We start from the raw sequence: 26741 nt of genomic DNA, 5'->3' as shown, positions 1-26741 counted from the left end.
GACATCCCTGCAGCAGCATCATGGCTGAAGACACAGAGCAGGGCTTGCTCTTGGTACAACAAGACAGAACTTCAGAAGGAAATGCCCTGCAGTCTCCAGGTGTGGATAAATCACTTAATGAGCCTGGAAGCAGGGAAAAGCTGTCCTGCATTAGCCCTTTCCTCTCCCTCATCACTGGATGGCCCCTCACTGCTCAAGTGCTTCACTCCGCGCCGCATCCCCGGTGACACAGCTCTGTGGGGACAGCTCAGGCTGCTGCAGCCTGCTCCACCCTGCTTATGGAAAGGCACAGCAGAAGAAAGTGTTGGCAGCAGGACCTCTCTGCAGTGACAGAGGCACACATTAATCAAGGAGTCGTATGGCCGAGCAGATGCTCATTAGGTTGTACAAAGAAGCCATCTTCAGTTGTTGAGCCACGGGCAGGCAACTGCAGCCCCAAGTTCCCACAGCATGAAACTGCAGCCCCAAGTTCCCACAGCATGAAACTGCAGCCCCAAGTTCCCACAGCACCTGGTTTGAGAGGGGAATAACCCAAAACTCCAAAGGCAGAAAGTGAAGACGTGAAACACCTCAGTAACTACCCTCCCTGACCCATGAGGAAGGTTCCATCCTCAGCTGTCCACTGAGGCGGCTTCCCAGGGTCTGAACACATCCAGAGCTTCTGAGAAGGTGCTTTACCTTCAGCACAGCAAACAAACAGCAGCACTTCTTGGAGAAGCCCCTTGAAGAGGTCTGGGAGGCCACCTCAATGGGCCCAATTCCCTTCTCACCAACAGAGCTGGTGGCTTCCACCACTCCTTCATGCTACCCTAACAAAGCCAAAGCTAATTCATGAGAGACATCAAGTTAGGGTTTTTCACAGCCCATTCTGAGGCAGAATACTACCAATACACCAAGTCCTTGATTTCACTCCACAAACAGCTCTGACAGGCAAACAATAACCCTGCCTCTTCCTTCAGAGCTCAACCCCAAACTGGTAGACTTTGTAACTCTCCACACTCCTGCTGTTCCCCGAGGTGATTCAAAGATGATCACTGTCAGAGGCAAAGAGTCTATAAAAAGGATGAAGGAAGCTGGGAAATTTCCACAGAGGTGGTGCCAGAAAAGCAGAAGGAAGGTTTTGAGCCATACTCTGAGCAGAGCCAGGCTGCACCACTGGAATTCCATCACTGAAGGCCAAGAGCTCCCCCAGCTGAGCTCTGAGACAACTGCAGCGACAGGCAGGAGTCTGAGCCTGGGCCGACTCTCAGGTACCTGGAGAGTTCCAGCTCTGCTCTAAGGGGGATTCAGATTCACTCCTCAGAAGCCAATGCTTGTCCTCAGAAGAGCTTGAGAAATCATTAACTGAAGCTGTCACACAGAAGAACAAGGAAGGAACGACCCAGGCAAGTGGCATACTCTTGCCTTATGCTGGAGGGCAGAGCAGGAGGCCTGCCAGAGCAGCAGTGGCATCCTGTCACAGCACAGAGCAGCAGTGGCATCCTGTCACAGCACATGGAGTTGTGTGCCACACGCTGGCAGCTGGGCAGCAAAACTCAGCTGAAGGGGAAACCAAAAGGTGATGCAGCCTCCAAAGCCTCATCTGCCCCCAACAGTGCAAGCTTCACAGGAATGGCTACTTGAAAGAGTTGCTGAACACAGAATGGCTGCATTCAAACCCACCCCTCCTTCTGAAGTGGAGTTATATATAGATAGAAAGCCAAAAATAAGCAAAGCAAAGAACCAAACAAGCCAAAAGCCCAGCAGGTGCAGAGCACCTTCCTGCTTTGAGCTCTGACCAGCAATACCTGAGCTGCTTTACAAGAGGACTTTCTGACTTCTCCTCTTTGTGCCAGCCAAAGCAGCAGTGCCTGGGCTCAGGGTCTCACCACTGCATGGGGTAGGGAGACACTGAAACAGGCTGCCCAGGGAGGCTGTGGGTGTCCCCTCTCTGGAGGTGTTCAAAGCCAGCTTGGATGAGGCCTTGAGCAACCTGGGCTGGTGAGGTGTCCCTGCCCATGGCAGGGGGTTGGAACTGGGTGGTTACTCTAAAGTCCCTTCCAAGCCAACCCATTCTCTGAATCTAAGAACTCTTCAACTACTGAAACCTCTCAGAGGAATTCAGGAGCCTTCTCCTCTCCAGGCTGAACAGCCCCAACTCTCCCAGCCTGTCCCCACAGGGGAGGTTCCCCATCCCTGTAACCATCATCATGGCCTCTTCTGGACCCACCTCAGCAGTTCCATGTCCCTCCCACGCTGGGGGCCCCAGAGCTGGACACAGTGCTGCAGCTGGGGTCTCTCAAACCCCTTTTGCTCACTTGAGAGTCTGGGGAGCATCCATTATTTCCACCCTGTCACCAGCTTCTCTTTTCAAGCCAATCTGCTCTTGCTTCTACTTTTTGAAAGAGATAACTCTCTGTTCTGGGCTGGGAACAAAAAGCAAGCAGCAGAGCTGATAACACACAGGCATGAAAGGAGCAGTCAGAGGCAGCCACAGTCGCGTGACCCCAGCACAAGCCTCAGGGCAGCTGCTCGTACAGCTCGGAGCAGCCAACTCCTGTGTGCTGAGGGGCTGAGAACACCACACTACAGAAGACACTGGCCTGCCTGGTGGGCACTGGGCAAGGACATCAAAAGAAGTGTGACCAGCATGGTGAGGGAGGTGATGCTCCACCTCTTCTCTGCTCTGCTGAGATCCAGCCGGCAGCCCTGCATCCAGTTCTGGGGCCCCCGGCACAAGAAGGACCTGGAGCTGCTGAAGGGGGTCCAGAGGAGGCTACAAAGATGATCAGAGGGCTGGAGAACCTCTGCTATGGAGACAGGCTGAGAGAGTTAGGGCTGTTCAGCCTGGAAAAGGCTCCAGAGAGGCCTGAAGGGGCTACAGGAGAGCTAGGGAGGGGCTTCTGACAAGGGCTTGGAGTGACAGGATGAGAGGCAACAGCTTTGAGCTGGAAGAGGAGAGACTGAGACTGGGGATTAGGAAGAATTCTTTCAGCTGAGGGTGGGGAGATGCTGGAACAGGTTGCCCAGGGAGGTTGTAGATGCCCTCTCCCTGGAGGTGGTCAAGGCCAGGCTGGATGAGGCCTTGAGCAGCCTGGGCTGGTGGGAGGTGTCCCTGCCCGTGGCAGGGGGGCTGGGACTGGATGATCTTTAAGGTCCTTCCCAAGCCAAACGATTGTGAGTGGCTGTGGTGTGCTGCTGGCACCATCTGCTGGAGACAGGCACCAAGCAGGACCGGTTTGGTGGGGCTGCTGCAGGCGAGGGGAAGGAAGTGACAGCGTCTGAACCGTGTCAGGTTTCACTGCTGATCCGCAGAGCTGTTTCTGGAGCTCAAGCTCGTTGAACAGAGCTATCAGGAGATTCTGCAAAACCCTTCAGCATCTGCCTGCAAGAGGCATCCTAACCATCAGGTACCTGCTGGAAAACCAAGATGTTCTGCCACTGAACTTCCTGATCCAGCTCCTTTCCAGCACTGCCAAAGAAACACTCCATCCACTCACTGAATCCCTTTTGCTGCTGCAGCTTCTCCATGCCCACAGGCAGCACCAGCCTGGAGATAACCTGGGGGCACAGGGGACTCATATTACAGAGAGATGGGAGGCTCTTGCCTGCCATCACCAGGGCACAATGACAGCAGCTTCACCCTGACATTTAAGCTCCCATTTGCACCTAAATGTCAATATTTTATTAGTCACATCAAGAGCTTCAGCAAAGCTCTTCTAAGGCTGCTAAATCTCTTTGGTTATGCCATTAAGTGAGAAGCTTGAGAAGGAAGAACAGGAGATTTGGCAACAATACTCAAGGTTTATTCATTTCACCCTTACCCCTTTGGTTATTTTGTGTGGAAGGTTAACTTCCAACTACTCTGTGCAGCAAGTGTTGAAGAAATGGTTTACTGCTGTTGTAAGAACTGCCCCTGCAAAGGGCTCCTTTTGTCCTGGGGCTGGTAAAGAAACTGACCTCTTGAACAAGTGGCAGGTGGAAGCTACCAGATGTTTGCAGCCTGCAGCACCACCCAACAACATTCTTCCACTGTGGAAGTGCAGCTCAAGCATCCACACATTCCCATCACCATCACTCCTTACCCTGAAAGGTTGGACTTGATGATCCTTGAGGTCCCTTCCAAGCTGCTATTCTCTGAGTTCTTGCTCTTCCCACAGCTATGGAGTACAAACCACACTCTCCTGGGCATTACCTGCCCACAAGCCTCAAGTGCTGGCATCTTTCTTTCACCTCCCTAATTCTGCTGCTTTGCTAGAAAAGGCAGGAATGAGGCCTCTGAGTGAGTCAGCATGAAAGAAAACTGCTTCTAAGTGTAGAGGAGAAGAGGAGAGGGGAAAGGGAAAGAGACTAAGCAGGCCTGATGGAATTGGACCTGAAGCAAAGGTTTTTGCAGTGATCTATCTGAGGGCAGAGGTTTGCAGCCCCCATTCAGTGTTTGATCACTCACCAGGATTTTGGCTCCCCAAAATGCAAGTAGTTGATGCTGTAGAGATCCATGTCCTCTGTATGCCAAGCAAATGTGGTCTTCCACATCCCAAAGTAGAGGTAGGGAGTGTTCACACCTTCTATGATAATGCCACACTCGTGTTCCACCATGTCCAAGAGGGTGTTCAGGTTGCCAATATTCCATTCTTCCACATCCTGGAATTCAAAGCACATGGTTGGGACTGCAACACCCTCACAAACTGTAAAGCAGAGTAACACCACAGCTCCCTCTGAGTGCATTCAGATGTGGCCAGCCTGCTGTTATCTGCATCCATTTAATTCCACCTGCTGCCAGAAAGTTAAGTGTTCATCAATAACCATGAGGAGATGCATCACCACCACTTTGTGGCAAAGGGATTGATCACAAACCTCTCACTAAATGTGCTCTCTGAAGCAGCATTTGTACTGTGTGATACCCTCCAGATAAGTAACTGCCTGACTAATAAACACAAGATAAACTAAGGGTAAAACACACTTCTCTCCATGGCATCTTCCACCCAGACATTCTTCACCTGATGGATGTGTAGCAGCTGATGAGAAACACCAACCCAGCCAAAGGGGCAGAAGCCTCTGCAGCAGCTCAGTGCTTCAGATAAAGAAGAGGGCAGAGACTTGTGGTGTTACTGACAGTTAAACAGCAAGAGCAATAAGCACTTCCAAATCTGGAAGTTGGTTTGCTCTGCTTCAGTTTGCAGCAGTAAAGGTCTCACAAACTGGCACAAATCTTTCACTTGAGGCTGCCTGAAGAGTAACAGCAAGGTCCTGCAGCAGGGTTGGGGGCAATCCTCAGGATCAGTCCATGCTGGGGGATGAAGGGATGGAGCAGCCCTGTGGAGGAGGACTTGATGGTGCTGGTGGATAAAGAGCTGGACATAAGCCACAAATATGCACTCACAGCCCAGAGCAAACCTGCCCTGGGCTGATCCCCAGCAGTGTGGGCAGCAGGGGCAGGGAGGGGATTCTGGCCCTCTGCTCAGACCCCCACTTGCAGGGCTGGGGGCAGCTCTGGAGTCCTCTGATAACAAAAAGAGACTCTGACATTACCAGGCAGTTTATACTGCAGACAAGCAGCCAGCACCCCCCAAAAAAGGTCACTTTCTACTCAAAAGAAAACTGCAGAGGAAGGGCACTGCTTTAAATTAGCTTCCTAAACAGACCAGGAAGATAAGCAACCTTTATCATCTCCAGCAGGAGAAACCACAACAGAATCAAGCAGGAACCACAACAGAATTAAAGCCTAGGATGCAATTTCTCCAAGGAAAAGGCTGAAACAATTTGCATTGTAAAATAATTTCCCATGCAGGTGCCTTGGATCCTAACAGAGCCAACTCCAAAGGGGGAAAAAAAAGCCCCAACCCACAGCCCAGCTGAAAATGTTTCCATTGTGCTCATCAAAATAAAAAGCATTTTAGATGAAGCACCCAATTCCTTCAAATGCTGCTCTGCTTTCTGGCTCTCTAAGGTGCTTCAGCAGAAAGCTCAATTTTATTCCCATTAAAAGACAAAACCAAACAGAGCTCTGTGGTGACAGAGACTCAGAGAATGGGTTGGCTTGGAAGGGACTTTAAAGTAACCACCCAGTTCCAACCCCCTGCCGTGGGCAGGGACACCTCCCACCAAGCCCAGCTTGCTCAAGGCCTCATCCAACCTGGCCTTGAACACCTCTGGCTCTCTACAGCTCCCCAAAAGAAGGTTGGAGCCAGGTGGGGGTTGGGCTCTTCTCCCTAGTAACAAGTGACAGAACAAGAGGAAGTGGCCTCCAGCTGCACAAGGGCAGGTTTAGTTTGGACACCAGGAACAATTTCTCCCCCAGAAGGGCTGCAAAAACCCTGGCCCAGGCTGCCCAGGGCAGTGGTGGTGTCCCCATCCCTGGAGATGTTTAAAAGCCAGAGAGATGTGGTGCTGAGGACTGTGTTTTAGTGGTAACCTGGTGCTGGGCTGATGCTGAACTCAGTGACCTTGGAGGTCTTCTTCAGCCTCAGCAGTTCTGGGGGTGTGCATCAAGTGAACTCTGAATTGCTGCTCTGTGGCAAGAAAGGAGCAAGAAGGAAATCAGTGTCCAGAAGGATAAGGAAGAGCATTTCACTTACTGCATCATACAGTGAGCCACTGATATCAGCCCCATAAATTGGAGAGACAAATGTGAGGTTCTTCCAGTACTTGCGCTCCAAGTCTTCAAAATCTTGATGGCGTGGAGTACAATACCTGATAAGAGCAGGGCACAGATAAGGAGGTGAGAAGCCCTAAGGAGTCCTCATCACAGCCAGACAAATGACTGAGGAGGTCTGTGCATGCCAAAGCAGGCAGCTCAGGAGGCTGGGGAAGGTGCACTTCACTTCTCATTCTGGTCAGACTCTGCTGCCTCGCTGCGGACTCCTCACTGCCTGTGGAGCCCTCCTGCAAAGCCTCCCGGTGCAGGATGTGCACTGAGGGGAGCACCACAGCCCCTCCCTAGGGACACAGGACAGGGCTGGGACCCAGGGAGCTGAAGGCAGGTAGAGCACTCCTGTGTCTGCTCTGTCAGCAGTATTTATGTCAAAGCTGACTGCATGAGGTCAGTAATGCTGGAGGTAAAGCCCAGGGCACTCCAGCCCTGGGACAGGGACTCTGCAATGGGACTCTGCAACCACAGCTTGTAGCACTTGGCTGGCCCCAGGTAAGTGAAGTGCTCTGCAGAGCTCCTGCTCCCTTCAGAGGATGCTGCTGAGGCTCAGGCACTCCTTGATAGCTGCACTTCTACCTCAGCAATGCAACACAATTTCCTTAACAGCCATCAAAGCCCCAGGAGCTCTTCTTTGAGCCCCAAGCCACTCTTCTCAGGCAGATCCAGCCAAATACTGGCTTGGATGACTCTTCCCCTCCTAACTCCCAGACAGAGGCTCCAAGACACACTGAAAGCCACCAAGTGACAACCTTGCTGGAGATTCTGAATGGGAGCTTTCACCACGAAGCACTTCCCTACTGAAGGGGGCTGCATCTTCTTTTACAGCTTGTTTCCAGGGAGGAAAGCTTTGCCCCCAACTGCCCCCACCAGCCACGCACCACCGGGGAGCGTCCCTTCACCCCGACGTACTTCTCGCTGTTGGCCAGCCGCCGGTACTCCCCCACGGTCATGGGCTTCTTCTGGATGTTGTACTGGGTGAAGAGCCCAGACTGCCCAGTCACCACCTGCTGGATGGGGGCTGGGATCACCATGTCATCGATGTCATCGTAGGTTTTCCGAGGCTTCCATTCTTTGGGAGGGATCACCTGGAGTTGGGGGGCAAGGAACAAACAGAAGCACAGAGCTGTCAGGGCTGGAAGGGACCTCGAGGCTCAGCCAGCTCCAACCCCCCTGCCATGGGCAGGGACACCTCACACCGCAGCAGGCTGCTCACAGCCACCTCCAGCCTGGCTGCAAACACCTCCAGGCAGGAGGCTTCCACCACCTCCCTGGGCAGCCTGTGCCAGGCTCTCACCACCCTCATGGGGATGAACTTCTTCCTAACATCCAACCTGAATCTCCCCATTCCTATATTGCTCCATCCCCCCCAGTCCTATCACTCCCTGACACCCTCAAAAGTCCCTCCCCAGCTTTCTTGGAGCCCCTTTCAGATACTGGAAGGCCACAATGAGGTCTCCTTAGAGCCTTCTCCTCTCCAGCCTGCACAACCCCAACTCCCTCAGTCTGTCACCAGAGCAGAGCAGCTCCAGCCCTCTGCTCCTCCTCATGGCCCTTCTCTGGACACCTTCCAACACCTCCAGATCCTTCCTGTGATAGGACTTCCAGAACTGGACTCAGTACTCCAGCTGTGGTCTCACCAAAGCAGAGCGGGGGGGGGAATCACCTCCCTGGCCCTGCTGGCCACACTTCCCTTCACGCAGCCCAGGCTCTGGTTGGCTCTCAGGGCTGCCAGTGCACACTGCTGGCTCAGGTTGAGCTTCTCATCCCCCAAGTCCCTTTCTTCAGGGCTGCTCTCAAGCCAGTCCCTGCCCAGCCTATACTGGTGCTCCTGACAGGCAAAGACAACTTCCAAGGAAGAACGATGTGGGGAAGTGGAATTCATTCCCTGCTGCTGCAGGTTATCAGGTAACAGCAGCCTCTCAAATAACCAGCACATATGACAGGGCACCTGCTCTGCATCTGCTGCAGTGCTCTGAGGGCTGACCACCTGTTCACCAGCAGTCCCAGCAGCCCTGTGCCACAGAAGATGGGCAGTGGAAAGATGGAGAGTTGCACCAAAAAGAGGCTGTGTGCCAGGAGGACTGCTCCTGCCTTCCCTCCACAGCTGCACTCCTCCCTCACCTACCAAGCCACAAAGCTGCAGGAAGAGGAAGACTCAGCAGCTTCAGCAGTGTTTAACCTCTCCAAACTCAGAAGCTTTGGCAGCATTCTACACAACCTCTCCACCTTTGCAGCCCAGAAGCCAACCAAACCCTGGGCTGCACCCCCAGCAGCATGGGCAGCAGGGCAAGGGAGGGAACTCTGCCCCTCTGCTGAGACCTCCTTAGTGGGAAGGGTACTCATGGGAAGGGAACTCCTTAAATGGGAAGGGGGAAGGGGTGCAGAAGAACAAAGTGTGGGGAATGTGTTCAGAACTCTTTTCTTGCTCTTGGAAGCTATGCCAAACAAAATGAAGCAAAAAAGTGTCACTCTGCATGGAAGAGCTGCCAAGAACTCCAGGCTAAGAGCAGAGCACAGTCAGGAGGCCCTTCAGCAGGCATGGGGAATGAAAAACACCCATATATATGTATGTGAAATCTAATTTGGTGTAAGAATTAACCAACTAAACTGACAGGAACTGGAGGACAAGTTACTGACTTTCATGGCCACCATTCCTCCAGGACATGAGGAGTTTTACTTCCACTACAAGGCTCTCAGCTGCAGCTGCAATTGAGAGACACAGAAATGACCCTGAAGTGCTCAGATTTAGTCCTGCAGGTAATTTCTTTACCACAGCTGGAACTCCCCAGCAACCTTTATTAAAATAATCTAGCCTAGCAGACTCCTGGAATGGAATTGCTTGGACACTGGCATGGGCAAGGAAACACTTCAGAGAGCTTTTATCACTCCCCAGCTCTATTCAGAGCCATCATAAAACCAGGAGCTGACCTATGTTTGAGTAGACATAAGAGTTATTTCCTACCCAACAGCTTTATTTCTCTGCTGTTCTTCATTAAGCTCTGCTGCAAACCAGATGGAACAACTTCCCTGTCAGAACAAATGACCTCCCTCAGCCTGTGGTGCAACAGGAGATGACCACAAATACTCTAATCAGCCAGTTCTGGGTTGGTTCCCCCCCCCCCCAACAAGTTGCATGTCAGTGTCTGCAAATTTAGAAGCCCCACTTGAAGAGTTCTCATAAGGTTTCACTGCTAGATGTGGCTGGGAAGAGAAGCAGGAAGATGTTATGGAGCTGGCTGGAGAAGTGCTTCCTAAAGGTCAAAAAGGCTTTCATGTATTTTGGGAATCACACATGCATCCAGGACAAGCTTACAGGTCATGATTCCAGGCAGGGTAAAGTGGGAGCTCAGAACACAAAGAGGCCAAAAGCATAGCTGGAGGCACAGACACAGAGGTGACTGAGGCTCTCTCCTCCATCAAAACCTATTGCTCAACAACCCCACACTCTGGGGGAGGTGAAAAGCTCAGGCCTTGAGCCCCTGAGGCCATGGCTACCACAGGCTGTCTCCTCAGCAACAGACTCAGGAGATGGAAATACCCTTAACCCATCTCTGCAGGGGCTGGGAGTGCCCTGCTCTCCAGTCAGGCATCAGGAAAACACAGTCTTGAGGAGGGCAAATTTAGACTGGGGATTAGGAAGAAATTCTTTCCAGTGAGGGTGGGGAGGCACTGGGACAGGCTGCCCAGGGAGGCTGTAGATGCCTCCTCCCTGGAGGTGTGCAAGGCCAGGTTAGATGAGGCCTTGAGAAACTTGATCCAGTGGGAGGTGTCCCTGCCCACGGCAGGGGGATTGGAACTGGATGATCTTTAAGGTCCCTTCCAACCCAAAGCATTCTCTGAGTCCTGCAAATAAGCTCCTCTTCCACTCTCAGGGAAGTCCTCTAACTCCTCTGCCTTTCCTCTCTCAGGCCCCCAAGGCAGAGGGCCAGCCCAGCTCCAAACCCACTCTCCTCTCCGCTTCTGCCCGAGCCGACTGCACAGACACCTGCCCTGAGGCAGAGCCTGGGGGAGGCAGCTGGAGGAAGCTCTGCACTGCCCAGGGCAGGGGCACCTCACCTTGGCCAGCCCTGCTCGGTGGGCTCCCTGGGACTCCATGTAAGCAATGTACTTCCCAAAGTCCCGGAACTCCTCCAGGCTGGGGCGGAAGGTCATGATCTTGCAGCCAGGGTTCTGCGGGCTCGGCGCTTCCGACCCCATGGCTCTAGCTCGCTGACAGCACCTGAGGAGGGGAAACAAAAGAGGGAGAAAGAAAGGAGAGGTGGGGAGGGGGAAATAATACTGGTTAAAAACCTTTGTTTTCTTTCTACTTGAATGAGTTTCCCAGGCAGGTGAGGATCTTCTTTCATGTCTCCCTAAGGAAGGGCTTGTGCAGGCTGTCCTCTGACATGGCTATAAAGAGCTTCTGGCCAAAAAATCCACTTAAGCTATTTGTTAGCAAGGCCCTGAAGAGGGTCAAGTATCAGGGAGCTCCTGATCTGAGTATCATCCAGAGATCAGATAGAGCCTAAATATAGACCACAGCCTTAGCATGGCCCCCTCCACCCCTCACATGAAGCCATGCCTCAGCAGCAGGCTGCCCATGGACAGCAAACTTCTTGCTCCCTTCAGCATCTATTCAGTGCACAGGGAGCCAGCTGTGCCATAAAGTTTCCCAGCAGAGTGCTCCAGCCTACCCTGTATTTAGTTACCAAAGAGCAGCTTTGGCCAATGCATTAGCTACCATTTCTTGGGGGTTTCACACATTAGGCTGTACTAAAAAAAAACCAGAATCATAAACTCATGGTTTTGAATGTAGCTCTCCAGGAGATTTATATTCATAGAATGGTTTAGGTTGGAAGGGACCTTAAAGATCATCCAGTTCCAAACCACCTCCCATGGAGCAGGCACACAAACATTACTCAAAGCCTCAGCTTTTATTACACTGATTGTTCCTGCAATGCACACGGACAAAATGAACTCAGAAATGCAGATGCACAAGTTCAAACTATCTTTCAAAGTGAAAAGCAAAACCATTCCATTTACTTCAGAACCAGAAGGGGGGGTAAGGGGAAGCAACCAAACATTCCAGAATCACTCAGCAAGAAATCACAACGCTTAAACATGGACCTCTGCAATGCTGTGCTGGAAACCGAAGGCAAACCAAGTTGTTTTAAGGGCATTTCGGTTGCAAACTGCTAGAAGAAAAATCAATCGATCGATCAATCGATCCTCTCCAGGTCAGCCAAGCGGCTCCAGCCCCTTCAATGCGCTCCAGCTACCACCAGAGGGCAGCAGGGCGCCGGGGAGGGCGAAGCCGCGCAGCGACTCCGGCGTCAAAGGCGACTTCTAAATCGCAAGCGAAACGCCTTCGGAGCTCAATCTGAGTTTCTACCGGCCAAGAAACAACCCAGATGCTACCAGGAGTGTTCTCTGCGTTAGGAAAAGCCAAGAGAAAGCAGGGCATGCGGCTGTACCGGGGGTTTAATCGGGGAGCGTGCCACAAACCTCCCGCTTGGAGAATCATCGAGCGGTCTGGGTTGGAAGGGACCTCCGAAGGTCATCCAGGCTAACCCCGGCCCTGCAGTGAGCTAGGGCATCCTCCAGCAGCTCAGGCTGCCCAGAGCACTCTTGAGCCTGACCTTTAATATCTCCAGGGGTGAGGCCTCAACCACCTCCCTGGGCAACCTGTTGCAGCGTTTCAGCAGCCTCGAGGCGCAGAGCTTGTTCTACGTCCAATCTAAGTCTGCTCTGATTTCAAACCACTGCTCCTCATCCTGTCACTGCAGGTCCTTGGAAACAGTCCCTCTGCAGCCCCCTGGTAGCCCCCTAAGGGACAGCTCTAAGGTCTCCCTGGAGCCTTCTCTTCTCCAGGGAGAACAACCTCAGCCCTCTCAGCCTGTCCCCATAGCAGAGATGTTCCAGCCCCGTGATCATCTTTGTTGCCTCCTCTGGACCTGCTCCATCAGGTCCATCTCCTTCCTGTGTTGAGGGCTCCAGAGCTGGACTCAGTACTCCAGGTGAGATCTCACCAGAGCAAAGATGCAGAATAACCTCCAGCCTAGAACGTTGCATGGGACTGCTGGGACCCAAGTGCAGAACCCAACACTTGGCCTTGTCAAATACTTCTATTTCTTGCAGTCTTCAAACAAAAAGCCTCTTGAACCAATCTTCCCCATCTCTGGGGTGGCCCTGCCTGAAGTGATTTCAACCTTGCCCATATGGGGGGGGGGGGGGGGGGGGGAAATAAAGCAAAACCTTTAAGGGTCAGCATTTTTAGACAAGAACCAAAGCTGGTCCACAGCCACAAGAACACTTCCCTACACAAAGGTTAGGCAGCAACACAGAAGGAGGAAGCAACACCTCGCATCCCAGAGACAAAGCACAGAAGCTGAGAAGCTCCAGGCATCCATCTGCTGGAGCTTTCCTCCCAGCTACTCAAGGAAGACATTGTTGACTAGGAAAATCCTGGTGGAGAGGCACAAGGTGAAGAAAAGTGAGTGTGGGAGGAGTGGGATATGACCAGAGACCATCCCCAAACCCCTGCTCCAATGCAATCTTGCTGGGAAGAGCAATCTCACTCACAAAGCAATCTCACCCACAAAGCCATCTCACTCTGCTATTCTTAAACCAGGGCTAGAGATGCCCCCAGAGCTGACCCCAGCAGGAAGCACCACGCCAGGCCCTGCTGCAGCACTGCACTCTGGGCTTGATCAGGAGTAGCTGGCTCAGGGAAAGGAACTTGAATTCTGGCCTGAGAAAGATCCTTGCCAGCACCATCTGCTCCAGGGCTGCCTTCCCACTCTCTGCACTTTACCCACAACCAGGGGGAAAACAAACCACTCAAAGCTACATCTGATCCCATCTTTTGCTGAAGATCATCTCCAGCACTTCTGGGGGTTTTAATCAGTGAGCTGGGAGCCAACAGCACAAATCCCTGTTCCAAGAGGGCAGGAGGGCCAAACACTACTGCATGCAAAGCTGAATCAATTAAGAGGGTCTGCATGGCTCAACAGCAAGCCATGGTGCTCTGGAACCCTGGAGTGCAGAGAGAGCAAACCTTTTTCTGTGTTTAATTCCATTTCCTGACTCTAAGGAACACCTCAACACCGAGCCCAGCTGATGTCTGCTGCAAAGGATGCTCAGCTAACTGAGTTAGTTAAGGTACTGCAAAAAGAAAAACCCCACCACACAACAGCCACAAAGCTCATGGGAGGGGAGAATCAGCTCAACTCCTTCAGCCAGAGAGGAGCCCAAAGCACCTCCTAACACCCAAGCCACAGAGACAGCTCTGGGAGAGAAGAACTTCCTTACTCTGCACACAGCAGCAGCGCTGTGCTTCGGATGAACACTGGCAGTGCTTACTGCCACCTCCTCCCCAGCTCCTGCTCTCACCGAGGACAAGAGGCCACAGCACCACGCTGCAGCTTCCTTGGGGGACTTTCAGGAGACAGCTTCCACAGAAGAGTGCTGTAAGGAGCTGCCCAGCATCACCAAGGAAGACTTCACAGCTGAATCTGACTCTTCTGAGAGCGTTTTTCGTCCACAGCTCTGCCATGCAGCAGGGTGACAGCGACAACGTGAACAAACTTCCCTCTTCACTCTTAGTACTGAAAAGGAGGATTCTCTGCAGGAAGAATCCAAGCCCCCTATCAGCTCTTGAGGTATGAAGGTGTTTTTCCCTCAGCTGGATGCATTCTGTTTCTTTGAAAGAGCACTAACCACCTGGTTTGAAGCTGAGGGAGAGTAGGTTCAGAGTGGATCTTAGGAAGAAGTTCTTCAGTACGAGGGTAGTAAGACGCTGGAACAGGCTGCCCAGGGAGGTTGTGGATGGCTCCTCCCTGGGGGTGTCCAAGGCCAGGTTGGCACTGAACAATGTGGATGAGGCCTTGAGCAATCAAGTCTAGTTGAGAGGCATCCTTGCCCATGGCAGGGAGGTTGGAGTAGATGACCTCTGAGGTCCCTTCCAACCTGAGCCATTCTGTGATCCTCCTCTGCTTTTGAGCAGGGAGTGAAGCTGGTGACTCTTAGTGGAAATGAAGCTGCTTTTAGGCACCAGCACTGGCCCCTGGTGCTGCCCCTAAGTGCTGCCCCTGTCCCCAGGCACACACCCACCCACAGGGAGCAAACCAGTCCTGCTGGTTTGTCACAAACCCTCCCTTATCAATCCAGATTTGAATAGCAAAACCAGGGCAGACCTGATGGCAGAGGACTCACTTGTTTACACAGCAACACTAGAAAACCATCTTTTATCTTGCTGAACACTTAAATATGCCCTCCTGGACTATTAGGTACTTCAATAAACCAAACCTTTAGAATGCTTTAAGGGCAGCACCAAGTCTAAAGGTGAATTTCTGCCTTGCTCCAGCACCAACCCCACTGTGTACCAAGCCACTTTAGAACAAAATGCTGTCTCTCCAAAGGTGCAGCACCATCCAGCTCCCCCAAGGGCTCTGGGTTGTTGGGTTTGGGGCTTTTTTCTGCTAAAAACCTTGAAACCAAAACTCAAAGAGCTGAAAGAAAAAGGCCCTTTGGGACATGTTGTCTGCAGCAGCTCAGGAGAAAGTAGGCCTGCAAACTCTGGTAGACAAACCACAGCCTGCAAGCCACAGGCATCAAGAACACCCCAAAAATCCTTCTGTGAGAGGAGGACACATCCTCTGCAGTGACTCCATCAGATTGCACTGGGGTTGTGTTGGAAGAGGCTGAAAAGACACAAGGAGGCATCATCCCCCTCCCCCTGAGCAGAGCCTGCAACCTGCCGCCAGCTCGGAGCAGAGAACACAGGAGCTAGCTCCACTGCACTGGGGGTGGCCACACAGCCTGGCACCAGGATCACACCCTGATGAAGGGAAGGGAGCCACAGCCGTCAGAATCTCACAGAACAAACAAAGCCCTGGTCACAGTGGGAAGCAAGAGGAAATTTCACAGCAGTACCAACTTGGAAAGCGGCAGAGCTGCCATCCATGGCCATTTGTTCCCCTCCCGTGCCAAAGACGATGATTTGTGGTGCCACAGCGAGAGACGATCAGGGAGCTGACTCTGCTTGTGTGGCTGTGCTTGAAAACAAGCCTGGACTAGCAGGGGTAGGACCTGCACAGCAGCTGGGGCAAAGCCACCACCATTCAGGCTGGAGGGGAGGAGGAAGTTCTTCCCCAGGAGAGTGGTGAAGCCCTGGAATGGGTTGTCCAGGGAGGTGGTTGGGGCCCTGTCCCTGGAGGTGTTTAAGCCCAGGCTGGATGAGGCTCTGGGCAGCCTGATCTAGTGTGGGGTGTCCCTGCCCATGGCAGGGGGGGTGGGAACTAGATGATCCTTGTGGTCCCTTCCAACCCTGACTGACACTATGATTGCCCAGGGAGGTCGTGGATGTCCCCTCCCTGGAGGTGCTCAAGGCCAGGCTGGATGAGGCCTTGAGCAACCTGGGCTGGTGGGAGCTGTCCCTGCCCATGGCAGGGGGTTGGAACTGGCTGAGCTTGAAGGTCCCTCCCAGCCTAAACCCTTCTGTGAACGATGACTCTGGAACCACAGCCTCAGCAGGCCACCAAGTTTCAACCACCTGATACAGCCCCAGAAAAACCTGAGCAGATCAAACTTCTCCAGGAGACAGAACCACCTCTCCTCCTCCGGCACAGCCTCTCTGCCCCACACAGCAGAGGCTTTTCAGCGCCTGCTTGGAGCCTGTAGTCACCTGCAGAGGGCTGGAGGGCTGCCGGGGCTCTTCGCTCCAATTGCCCTTTGACTACAGAGCACTGAACTCTTAATCCAATCAATGCAGACAACAAACATCCCCGCGCTTGTACCGCCGAGGAAAGCCGCTGTTAGCAGTGAAGAAAATGAACTTCCACAGCTCATTACACTACCAAAGGACAGTGAATGATACACCCTTGCAGGAAACCATCTGAGGACAAAGCACACCAAAGCAAGGCAGCAAAGTGTAATAAGTCCCAGATATTGAGAGGGGGGAGGGGGGGGGAAAAAAAGAGAGGAGATGTAATGAGAGGATCTAAATGAGGCACATCTAAATAGCTTAGATAATTGAAGACATAAAGAAGATGTCACTTCCAGCATGCAGCACAAAAATCATTAATATAGAACAAATTCTTCATTTCAGGGCTGAAAACAGCAGCTCACTCTCTGGGGAAGGGATGCTGAGTGCATTCTGCTCCTGAGTGGAGGAAGCTGCTCTCAGGCAAGCATTCTACTGGGCTCATTCTTCAGAAGGATAAACAGAAAGGCCACGTCTTAAAGCAAGGGTTTTAAACCCCAACAACAGACTCTGAAATCCTCCCTTGTCCTCCCTGCTGCTCTGCCACCCTCCGGATCCGTCAGAGCGCAGCCAGGGCCTGGCAGCACCCTCTAACACCACAGGAAACTGAGTATCAGTGGTGACAAACTCTCTCATCCTCTGGCACAGGAAAAGCAGCCCAGAACCCCAGCATGGCCAGGGTTGGAAGGGACCTCTGGAAATCATCCATCCCAACCCCCCTGCTCCAGCAGGGCAGCCACAGCAGCTTGCCCAGGGGCACAATGCCCGGGGGGGGTTGGAAGGTCTCCAGGGAAGGAGACTCCACAAGCTCTCTGGGCAGCCTGCTGCAGGGCTCCAGCAGCCTCACAGCAAAGTTTATGCCCATTCCTAGGGAGGGGAGGGCAAGTCCTGCACTGATGGAGAGTGGGAGGGGGCAGAGCAACCTCCCTGCCTGAAGCCACACACATTGATCTCGGAGAAGAGTCAATCAGCCAGCCAAGGGCATGGCAGCACAGTCTGGATCCACGGCCTCTGGGAGAGCTTTCACTTCTCTCTGCTCTTTGCAAGAGAGGCTCTGGAGAAAATCCTGGGGGAACTGCTGCTTTAAGACCCACATCCCCAAGCTGGGACCTGGGATAGAGCCTCAGCCCCCAGCCTTAGGCCTGGCTAGGAATGGGACCAGGATCTGGCCCACAGCCTCCTGGCTGGGACTGGGACCAAGCCTCCAGCCCCCAGCCTCAGGCCTGGCTGGGACTGGGACCTGGGATCAGGCTTTGGCCTGCAGCCTCCTGGCTGGGACTGGGACCAGCCCACAGCCTCCCAGCAAGATTAAAGCTCCCCCAAGACTATTCCAAGTCCCTGGCAAACTTGAAAATAAACTTAGTTTGAAGGCAAAAAATAACCTGATCCTCTGCTGAAAAAAGGACTATAAAGTGCCTCAAAACCCAACGAAAGATGAATGTTAAATGTGCCTGAATCAGCTACCTCTGACTCCCTCAGTGTTTCCCCATACAGTGAGGTGAGAATCCTGTTGATGAAAGAATTCTTTACATTTACTTGCAACTCATTATTTGGCTACCAAGTGCAAATATTAATGGAAACCTGATGTGTTTATTGGAGATGGCTTTTGTGGGGGTGAATGAGGCTGGAACACAGAGGGCAGATCCCTTCCCCCCCACACCCTACCCCCCCTCCATCTACTTCCTTTCTCAGTAAGCCAGCTAATTACACTGAAATTTGCATCTAGATTCTCATGGATCAGCCACTGTCAAAAAGCAGAACAACAGCCAAACTTCAGCACAGCATCAGGGCTGTGTATAAAAAGAGGGTTTAGGGAAGAGTTTATGCTGAGAGCGTAGCTGAGACAACTTCCCTCTCTTCCCCTTGATTCCCCAGAATCAGATTACAGCTTTTAGTCAAAGAGGGTACATTTTTTGGGTGTTTTTTTTTACATTTTCAGTTCCCTGTGGTGTGGCTCAACCCACTTAGAAGCAGCTCCAAGAGCTTCCAGCTAACACTTTTCCCCTCGACAATTATTTACGCCCTCCGCTCGTTACAGTTTTAACCTCCAAACTGCTCTGAGTTTTGCATAGCCCTCACCAGGTTGAAGTAAACAGAGGAAAGATCAGGGGAGGAGGAGGAGGACAGAGAGGCAACATTCCCCACACGGGCAGGAGTGGATGAAGATCTCCAGTGCTTGAGATCTGACAAGGCTTCCCCAGACCCTCCTGGGCTTTGCAGTCAAGCAGCATATGTGGCTCGTTACAGCAGAATGAAAGTCTTCCCTCACAACACCCTCTGAGCTCTGAGAGTCTCTTACAGTTACTCAAAACCATTTGCTCACAGATAGGGATTCATTGCTTGTGAAGCACAGCTTCTGCTTTTTAAGTACTAAGAAATTAAACCCAGTTTATTGTTGCCTAAAGCAAGGTAGTCAACAGGCTCTGCAATGGTTATCCTGGACCAAGCTCACGATCAGCACCCCCTCAAATTCCCTCCCTTTATGAACGTGCAAGATAAAATCACACTACAGACACACAGATCAATGCATCTGGTTCTGGGTTGTCTCTCTGGAGGTAACTTCAATTTTACTACACAACACAATGGTTACCTGCACTGTCTTGCATTCTCTTCACTTATTTACTGCAAGGAGATAGAAGTAGGGCAAAAAAAAAAACCCACCCCTGGCTCTTCACAGCTCTGCTGTCACTCTGGATCTTGGCTGCCAGGCAAACAGCACTACTCTGGGCTCACTCTGCTAGACTCTATGAAGGGGGAAATAATCTGATCCTCAACCTAAAACACTGCAAAGTTGCCAAATGAGACAACAAAACTGAACAAACTACAGAGCTGCAGCGTGCCTGAATGAACTTCTAGCTCTGCCTCAGTGTTTCTGAGGCACTTCCCACACAACAAGGTAGGAAACCTGTTCACAGGAACTTAGGAGCCCATCATGTCCAACTACAGGACCACAGTGAAAGGCTAAGCCTCCTGCCCAGGGCTGGAACAAGTGAGGTCAAACAAGTACCTGTTTTTCCCTCATGTGTTCCTATTCAGTCTGAGCTAGACTTCCAAGTCTTGGTGTGTGACACTTGAGCTCAGGGCAGCAGTGATGGAAACCTTGAGGTACCATAAAGAAACCTGGAGGCTATAATTCTCATCCCAAAGTGTAGACATCTCAGAGCCCTTGCTGGCTGCTTTGTACCAAAAGGTAATTCCTGTATCAGATTAATGCCTTAATGAGGGCTAATTCCCAGCAGCCTTCCTTCTGCAAACCTGCCAGCAGCACTCTCAGTGACTTCCTCAGCTCCTCCTCTGGGTTCCTGCAGAATTTTAACTCAATTCACAACAAAACAACCAACCCCATACTGTTGGAGGAGCTTCTGAGTATTCAGCCACTGTAAAAAGTCAACACCTTGCTGGTATTTCTTACTTTTTTTTGCACAAGGTGCTTTAGGTCCTGCCTAGAGTGGGTGTGACACACTGACCCAGATTCCAGGCTTAAGAGCAGCTGCATTGCCAGAAAATCATCTGCTCAGGAACAGCCTAAGCAGGAGGCAAAGCCAGCAGGCACAAGACAGGACCACGAGGAATAACAGAGCTCATGCAGCTCCAGAAGGGCACTGAGGGAATATCCATCCTCAGGTGCACCTGGAAGTAGCTCCCAATCCTCATGGTCACAGAGGGAAACAGGGGGCAACCCACACTGTGAGGCACTTCCCAGCTCGTTTCATTTCCATTTTACACTTCTTAACCGAGGCTGCAACTCAAAAAAGGAGTGGCAATTTAAAACCTAAATTGAAGTCAAACCTGGGAGAAACCCAAGCTCCTTCCACGTCAGCTCCAAGGTAACCTTAGACAATTTTCATCTCCCACAGCTCAGTTTTATTCCCATTCTTCTCCCTGCAAGCCACAGCTCCCAACGTTAACACACACATCGCAGCCAGAGCTGTGCAGCTTGTTTTGCCAACACAGAGCCGAGAACAGACACGACAAACTTCTTATGAACTTCTCCTCTGCAGCAAGGGAAAAACCACAACCAAACAAACCAGCTCCAGAGAGGTTTCCCAGAGCCCTCCCCCACCGCTCTGAACGGGGATGGGAAATGGTAAAGGGAGATCAGAACAGGGCAGGGAATCACCGCTGCACACCACCAGCTTGCAACATGGTCTTCCCAGGCCAGACCCAATAGTCCCAGCAGAGGGGTTTAGGAAACAAAAGACCAAGCCTGGATTGCCTAAGAAACTGGCAACTGTGCCTTGATCTGCAACGGTAAAGAAAAAGCAGAGTTTTTAGGTCGCCTGTGCCGTGCTGACACGGGCAGGCTCTTGCAGGACACAGAAATACCACAGCCAAATCCAGGCCGTGGCTCTCCCCTGTCAGCAGCCATTCACATCCACCTACCTGGGGAACTGCTCAACTGCTCAAAAGGAATCATTGGATCCATGAAAACAGAAGTGACTTGAAGCACCACCACCAAGCCACAGTAAGAAGTGGCCGTAGCCACAAGTGGAGAGAAGATGGAGAGAACATTTGGTCCCAAAAATGAAGATGTGAGAAGAACATAACTAATTATTATTAAGCAATGAATCCATTCACTAGAAAAAAAATACCACTGAAAATGGGAAAAAAAATCATCTCTTCTTTTCTTAATCCCACTATGACTTCCTGAGAACAATAACAGGAGGTTAACCTCACTAAACCTATGCACAGGATTCCTGCTCGAGGATTTGGCTGCAAAGGGACAAAACCACCCCCGGCTTCTCCAAGAGGAGAGAAATAATCACTCCCAACAGTGCCTCACAGGGCCCTGATGGCATCCAAATATATTAAGCAAATCCCTCACTTGCAGTGACATATTTAGCTGTCATCCATCTTTGCTGTTAGCAGATGCTCTACTGCAAGGCACGCCGCGGATGGAGCGAGCGAGCGGACAGACAGTAACAGGCGTCGCCAATCCTCTTCCAGGCGCAGGGCAAGCAGAGAGAAAAGTGACTCAGAAAGGGTGGGAAAAACATTCACCAGTCTGCAGCCCTGCTAGATTGCTTCGGGTTTAACTGAAAGGAAAGAAAGCTTTTCTCTTTCTCACTGCAAAAAAACAACCCACCCAAGCTTTTCATATGTATTAGCTGCTGCATGGCTGTCCCAGCCTGCAGCAGGGCAGAGCTGTTGTTCCTCCCGGAGGTGTGAACTTCTCCATTCACCCAAATCAGATGATAGACTCTGAAGGCTAATTACAGCTACCTGAGTGCCAACGCATTGTTTGTGGTGTTCCAGCTGGGCATCCTTATAGAAAACAAGGGCCACATTACACTTGATGAACGTGCCAACAAAAAAAACCAACCCAGCCCCAGAGCGAAGGTGCTCATCCAGCACGGCTGGACGAACTGGTTTCCCCAACTCACAGAACGCTTCCTGAGAGCTCTTCTATGGAAACAGCTCAAAGCTTTCAGAAGTTAGTTGTCTCTGCCTTGGACAAGGTAAAGCCCCAAGTGCCTGCAGATCTGTAGAGCAATCACTCTGTGCTCTCTCTCTCCAGTGACAGGGCTGCAAACAGTTTTCATTTCGATTTGCTCCGCCAGCTGGGTTGAACAGGCTGCTAACTGGGTTCCAATCCTGCAGTTGCCCAGCATCATCTGGAGGAACTGGGAGGGAGGGAGGGGGACTCTCCATCAAAATGTCTTTATTTCCCTATCGTTTCTCATCAAAAGCTTACTAAACCCCTTATGGATGGAAGGCCTCAGACAGAGAGGCCCAGAGTCGAACCCTGAGCGTCACATCTGGGTACTCTGCTCTTTCACCCGTGTCTCCTAACTTCTTGCACCTAAAACCAGCCTCTTTTATACAACAAAAAACAACAAGACCACATCCAGCTGGTCCCACTGGCTCAGTTCAAGGGAATTATCTCTTTTCAAGGAGGAAAACCCCCCAAAAAAAGGGAATATAAAGAAAAAAAGAAAGATAAAACAGAAAAGAATAACCCATCAGTGAGTGCTGGGCAGCATTTTCCTATCAGATGTTTCTGGGAGCAAGGACTTGAGCACATCCACCCACAAACACCTTGCACAGGAGGAACTCCTACCACTAATGAGAAAGAAACAGCCTGGTGGCACTAAAGGAGTCACTCTACCTGCCTCATCTCCTTCTGCTTATTAGAGGGGAAACCTGAGAACTGGGAACTTGCTGTCAGAAAGCAATTGCCCCCGAGGTGCTCCAGCAGTCACTTTCTGTAACTGCTGAGATCTAACTGTCCAGCTCAAACCGGGCCCTAAGAGCTCTCTTCATCGAGTGGACTTCCACAGAACAGGCAAAGGAAAGAGAAAAAGGGAAAGTTTCTAGGAAGTAGTTTGTTGTGGGTGAAAAGGCTGCTGAAGAGCAGGGCTCCTCACAATTGCTGCCTTTGGTTAAAGGACACTGAACTGCAGAAGGATCGAGCTTCACGCAACACAATGATGGGTTTGCCCTGCAGCAGCACAAAGACAACTCAGTCAGACACCAAAGTTCCAACGTTCTAGGCTTCAACAGCAACACCAAGCCAGGCTGTGGCCCTGAACAGCACCCATTCTCTACAGCTGCTTTGGTTCAAAGGTATGAAAAGCCACAGAACACATCTGAAAGTAAATCCAGCTTGTGGCTTTAACCATTTAAAAGCAGCAGGGTCCAGACCAGCCTTTCTGGTTCCCAGGTACCATCTTCCTAAGCAAGAATGAAAGCCAAGCACCTCCTTCAGATAAGGGGTTGGTTTCCTGAATAGCTTCCCCCTTCCACCACACACTCCGTCCCAAAAGGGCCTCACAGAGCTTTTATTTCGTTCTTTCTTTTTGAAAGGGCAAAGGGAGCAGCTTCAAACCCGGGGCAGGCCACGGGACAAACGCTTCCTGCGGACCACAGCTGCTTCAGAGCCTCGCTTTTGCGCCCGGCAAGGGGAAGGACCTCAGCACAGAGCCAGAGGTGATCCTACCAACCTCTAGGCTGAGTAGAGATACACAAAACCACCCCACAACCAGCCTAGTTCTGGCCGCAGATGCTGATCTTTTCTGAAGGAAAAAAGAAAAACCCAAAAAGACTGGGGGGGGGGGGGGAAAGGAACGATGTCACCGGCGGCAGGCTCTCGCCAGGGGCTCTCTGCCCCCAGGCCTGTTGCACAGCGCCGTGAGACCTCCCCCCGGCAGCATCCCCGCCGCCAAGCCCCGAGCGGCCGCTTCCTTCAGCCCGCAGCTGGAGCCTGCACCGCGCCGGCCCACTGCCCCAGGCCGCCGGAACGCCCGGGCCGGAGGGGGCAGGGAACAGCCGGGGCCTCCCCGCACGCCCCCGCAGGAAAGCTGCGCTGACACATCGCGCCCGGCCGCGGAGCCGGCCGCGGACACCGCGCCGGGGCCTGAGGCTCCAGGGGAGGATGCACGACGTGGGGACACGGGGGTGGCGGGGAAGGAAGGGGGCGACTCCCATCACGCCTGCCCGAGACAAAGCGGGTGAGGAGGCCGGGGGCGGCGGGCCGCTACGGGGCTGTCCCGGTGCTCCCCGGGGCTGGGGCCCGGTGGCGGCCGAGGGCCGGGCCGTGATGAAGAGGGCCGGCCGCTGTCCGGAAGCGAGAAGAAAACCCGAGGAGCCGCGCTGGAGAATGGGACTCGGGCCGGGGAAAGCCAGCGGGACAGAGCCCAGCACCCCGCGGGTGGGGAGTGGGCAGCGGCGAGCTGCGGGGGGCTCCGGAGCCGCGGTCCCGGGGGTGGAGCCGCAGGCGGCGACAGGGCCCCGCAGGGAGGGACGCAGGAAGGCAGGGAGACAGGCAACGGTCGCTCCCGTACCTGGGCCCACTGGCAGTCCCCGGCGGTGGCAGTGGTGGCAGCGGCGGCCCGGAGCTGGCCGTCAGCGGAGCGCCGAGCGGCCCGGCGCGGGGGGCAGAGCGGAAGGGGGGCGTAGAGGAGAGCGCAGCACCCCGCGGCCAGCACCTGCCGCCCGCCTCCTCGTCCCGCTCGTTGGCTGGAGCCGACACCACCTTCGCGCGGATTGGACGCGTCGCCTTTGAAAGGCGGCGGTTGCTGCCCATGGGGGAGCCGATGGCCGAACAACAAGGCGAGCGCGACCGCTGATTGGTGGGCTCCTGAGGGTAACCACCCGCCCAAGCAGCGGGCGGGGCCGCAGGCCGCGAGCACGTCGTTCAGTCGGTCTTCCCCAATAGAACCCGACGGTCTGGAGACGGCGGCTTACCCTCAATTGCTATTGGGTGACAGGCGGGAGAAGGCGGGTTGCGATAGGCGGAGCAGGGTGTCCGTCAACGCCCCTCCGCTCTGCGCTTCGGCGGGGGCGCGAGGCGGTGAGTACGTGAGGAGCCGCACAGCAGCGCGCGGGGGGGTGCTGCGGCCGCCCTGCGCCAATGGGGAGGGGCCGGCACCGCCCCCCGCGGCCTGCGCGCCTCGGGGCCGTGCTGGGGTCAGCGGGAGCCGGTCCCGGCCGAACCCTGGGGGGTCAGCGGGAGCCGGTACCCCTTCAGCCGGCCCTGCCCGACTCACAGCGCTGCACCTTGGGCGCGGGCAGCAGAGAGGGGTTGGGGATGGCATAGGGACAGAGCGGTGTGCACGGCCTGGAAGGGACCTTTGGAGATCGCCCAGTGCCACCCCCGTGCGGGGTCACCCGCAGCAGCTTGCCCAGCAGCACAGGAGCCAGCTGCGGGGGGGAAGCTGTCTGCTCCAGGGCTCCAGCACCCTCACACCGAAGAAGTGTGAAGTTTCTGCTCCTGGGCTCCAGTCTGTTCCCACTGCCTGTTGCCCTGGCCCCATCTTCCTGCCCAGAGGGACCACAGCACTCCCTGAGTGAAATGGACATAAAAGATGAGAGAAGGTGAGGGTAGCTTTAGGCTTCTTTTAAAGCCCAGTACCTGGAGCTTGAAACAACACAGTGACCCATGAGGCAGTGACTGCACTGAGCCCACCTCTCCCCACACGTTCAGTCTTTCCAGCAAGCAGTGGGATTCACCTCCACTTCATCCCCACTTCCCCTACAGAAGGCACAGCAGTGCTGTGCTCTTCCAGCAGCCTGGGTTGGGAGAGGTGGTTGGCATCTCCTGCCAGAGGACCTGACCCAGGGCTGCAGTTTCTCCTTTCTCCTGCAGAGATGCCTTGAAACTTCCCCTGTCCCAGCCTCCAGCCCTCACATCCACACACCAGCTACTCTTTCCCAACTGGATGCCAATTACAGGACCGTGGAAAGCTGCCAGGCTGCAGCACTATCAGGGGCATATTTTAATTTGTGCTCAATTAAAGTGTGCAGAGCACAGACTCTGTGCACTTGGCTGGGAAGTGAGATGGGAATTCCCAAAAGAGAAGATCCTTACCTTGGTAGGGGTTTTTCCCACAACCTTGTTATCTTTGCTTCCTGATTCCTTATCCACAAAACACTTTACCCCCATCACATTGGATGCTTTCTCCAGAATTTCCCAGCATACAGTGGGAAATGAAGCAGCATCCTACCCTTAAACCCCAAAGCATCTCCACTACTAAAACACACAATCCCTTCCCCTCCAAAGCCACACACCAGCTCACTTTATAGCAGTTTCCTAGCAGAGCTTTATGTTGACATCTATGAGCCCCAAAGTGCCCAATTGGCAGAGCAAAACTCTTAACTGATCATAAACAAACACTAAAACTCCACAGCAGACTCAAACCTGTGTAGGAAAACAAAGTTTGCCTTCCAAATATTAACAAAAGCAAGAGGCTGAAGAAGTCATTGCAGGAGGTTCCTTCAATTTAAACACAGCTTCACCCAGACACCCCCAATTCATCACAATGTAGAATAAAAAGTGGAGAAAGACATCTTAAACCCCTGGAAGAGGCTGCCCAGAGATGTGGTTGAATCATCCACCCAGGAGGGGTTTAAAAGCCTTGTAGCTGTGGTGCTGAAGGCCATGGTTCAGTGGTGACCTAGGAGGGTTGGGATAAGGGTCAAGGCTCAAAAGGTCTTTTCCAGCCAAAGTGATTCTGTGATTTCCAATGAAATTTAAGTACCTGAAACTGGAAGTGTTTGATGTTAACAGGAACCTTCAAACCACCTCAGAGAGCAGACTGCTGCTCAGCTTCACACCTTTATGCTTTCCTCATTTGTTCCATCTGCATTGGTGTATGCAAGCCTCCATGATTTATTTCTCTGCTGTGCCAGGGGAGGGTTAGGTTGGATATCAGGAAAAATGTCTTTGCTGCAAGAGTGGTCAGGCATTGGAAGAGGCTGCCCAGGGAGCTGATGGAGTCCCCATCCCTGGAGGTGTTCAGGAAATGTGTGGCCATGGCACCTGGGCTCATGGTTTAGTGGCTATGGTGGTGTTGGGTTGATGGTTGGACTCGATCTCAGAAGGCTTTTCCCGACCCAAAACCCTCCTGTGATCCTAGAAACGCAAAC

The 26741-nt window shown here is 52.9% G+C and overlaps 1 protein-coding gene across 5 annotated transcripts in view; it reads right to left on the bottom strand.

The window, feature by feature from the left end:
• The window catches only part of KDM4B (lysine demethylase 4B), a 94857-nt gene extending 70507 nt beyond the window's left edge, over positions 1–24350 (bottom strand). For 4 of the 5 annotated variants that reach the window (XR_010990679.1, XR_010990680.1, XM_068165032.1 and 1 more), the window contains exons 1-5: positions 24158–24349; positions 10688–10850; positions 7541–7716; positions 6558–6672; positions 4430–4623 (exon numbers count right to left, since the gene is read on the bottom strand). Coding sequence is in view for 3 of the 5 variants with exons in the window: in XM_068165032.1 (XP_068021133.1) it covers positions 4430–4623; positions 6558–6672; positions 7541–7716; positions 10688–10828 (626 nt within the window). In the remaining 2 variants the exon portion in view is untranslated. Of the gene's footprint in view, positions 1–4429; positions 4624–6557; positions 6673–7540; positions 7717–10687; positions 10851–24157 lie in introns of all 5 variants that reach the window. The other variant, XM_068165034.1, reaches the window with a different exon arrangement.
• Positions 24351–26741: the final 2391 nt, after the last annotated feature.

Source organism: Melanerpes formicivorus, unplaced genomic scaffold, assembly GCF_026170545.1.
Source record: "Melanerpes formicivorus ecotype bairdi unplaced genomic scaffold, bMelFor1.0.p_v2 SCAF_83, whole genome shotgun sequence".
Classification (NCBI taxonomy): domain Eukaryota; kingdom Metazoa; phylum Chordata; class Aves; order Piciformes; family Picidae; genus Melanerpes; species Melanerpes formicivorus.
Note: the sequence above shows the minus strand (reverse complement) of the source record. Positions and strands in the feature narration are given on the sequence as shown.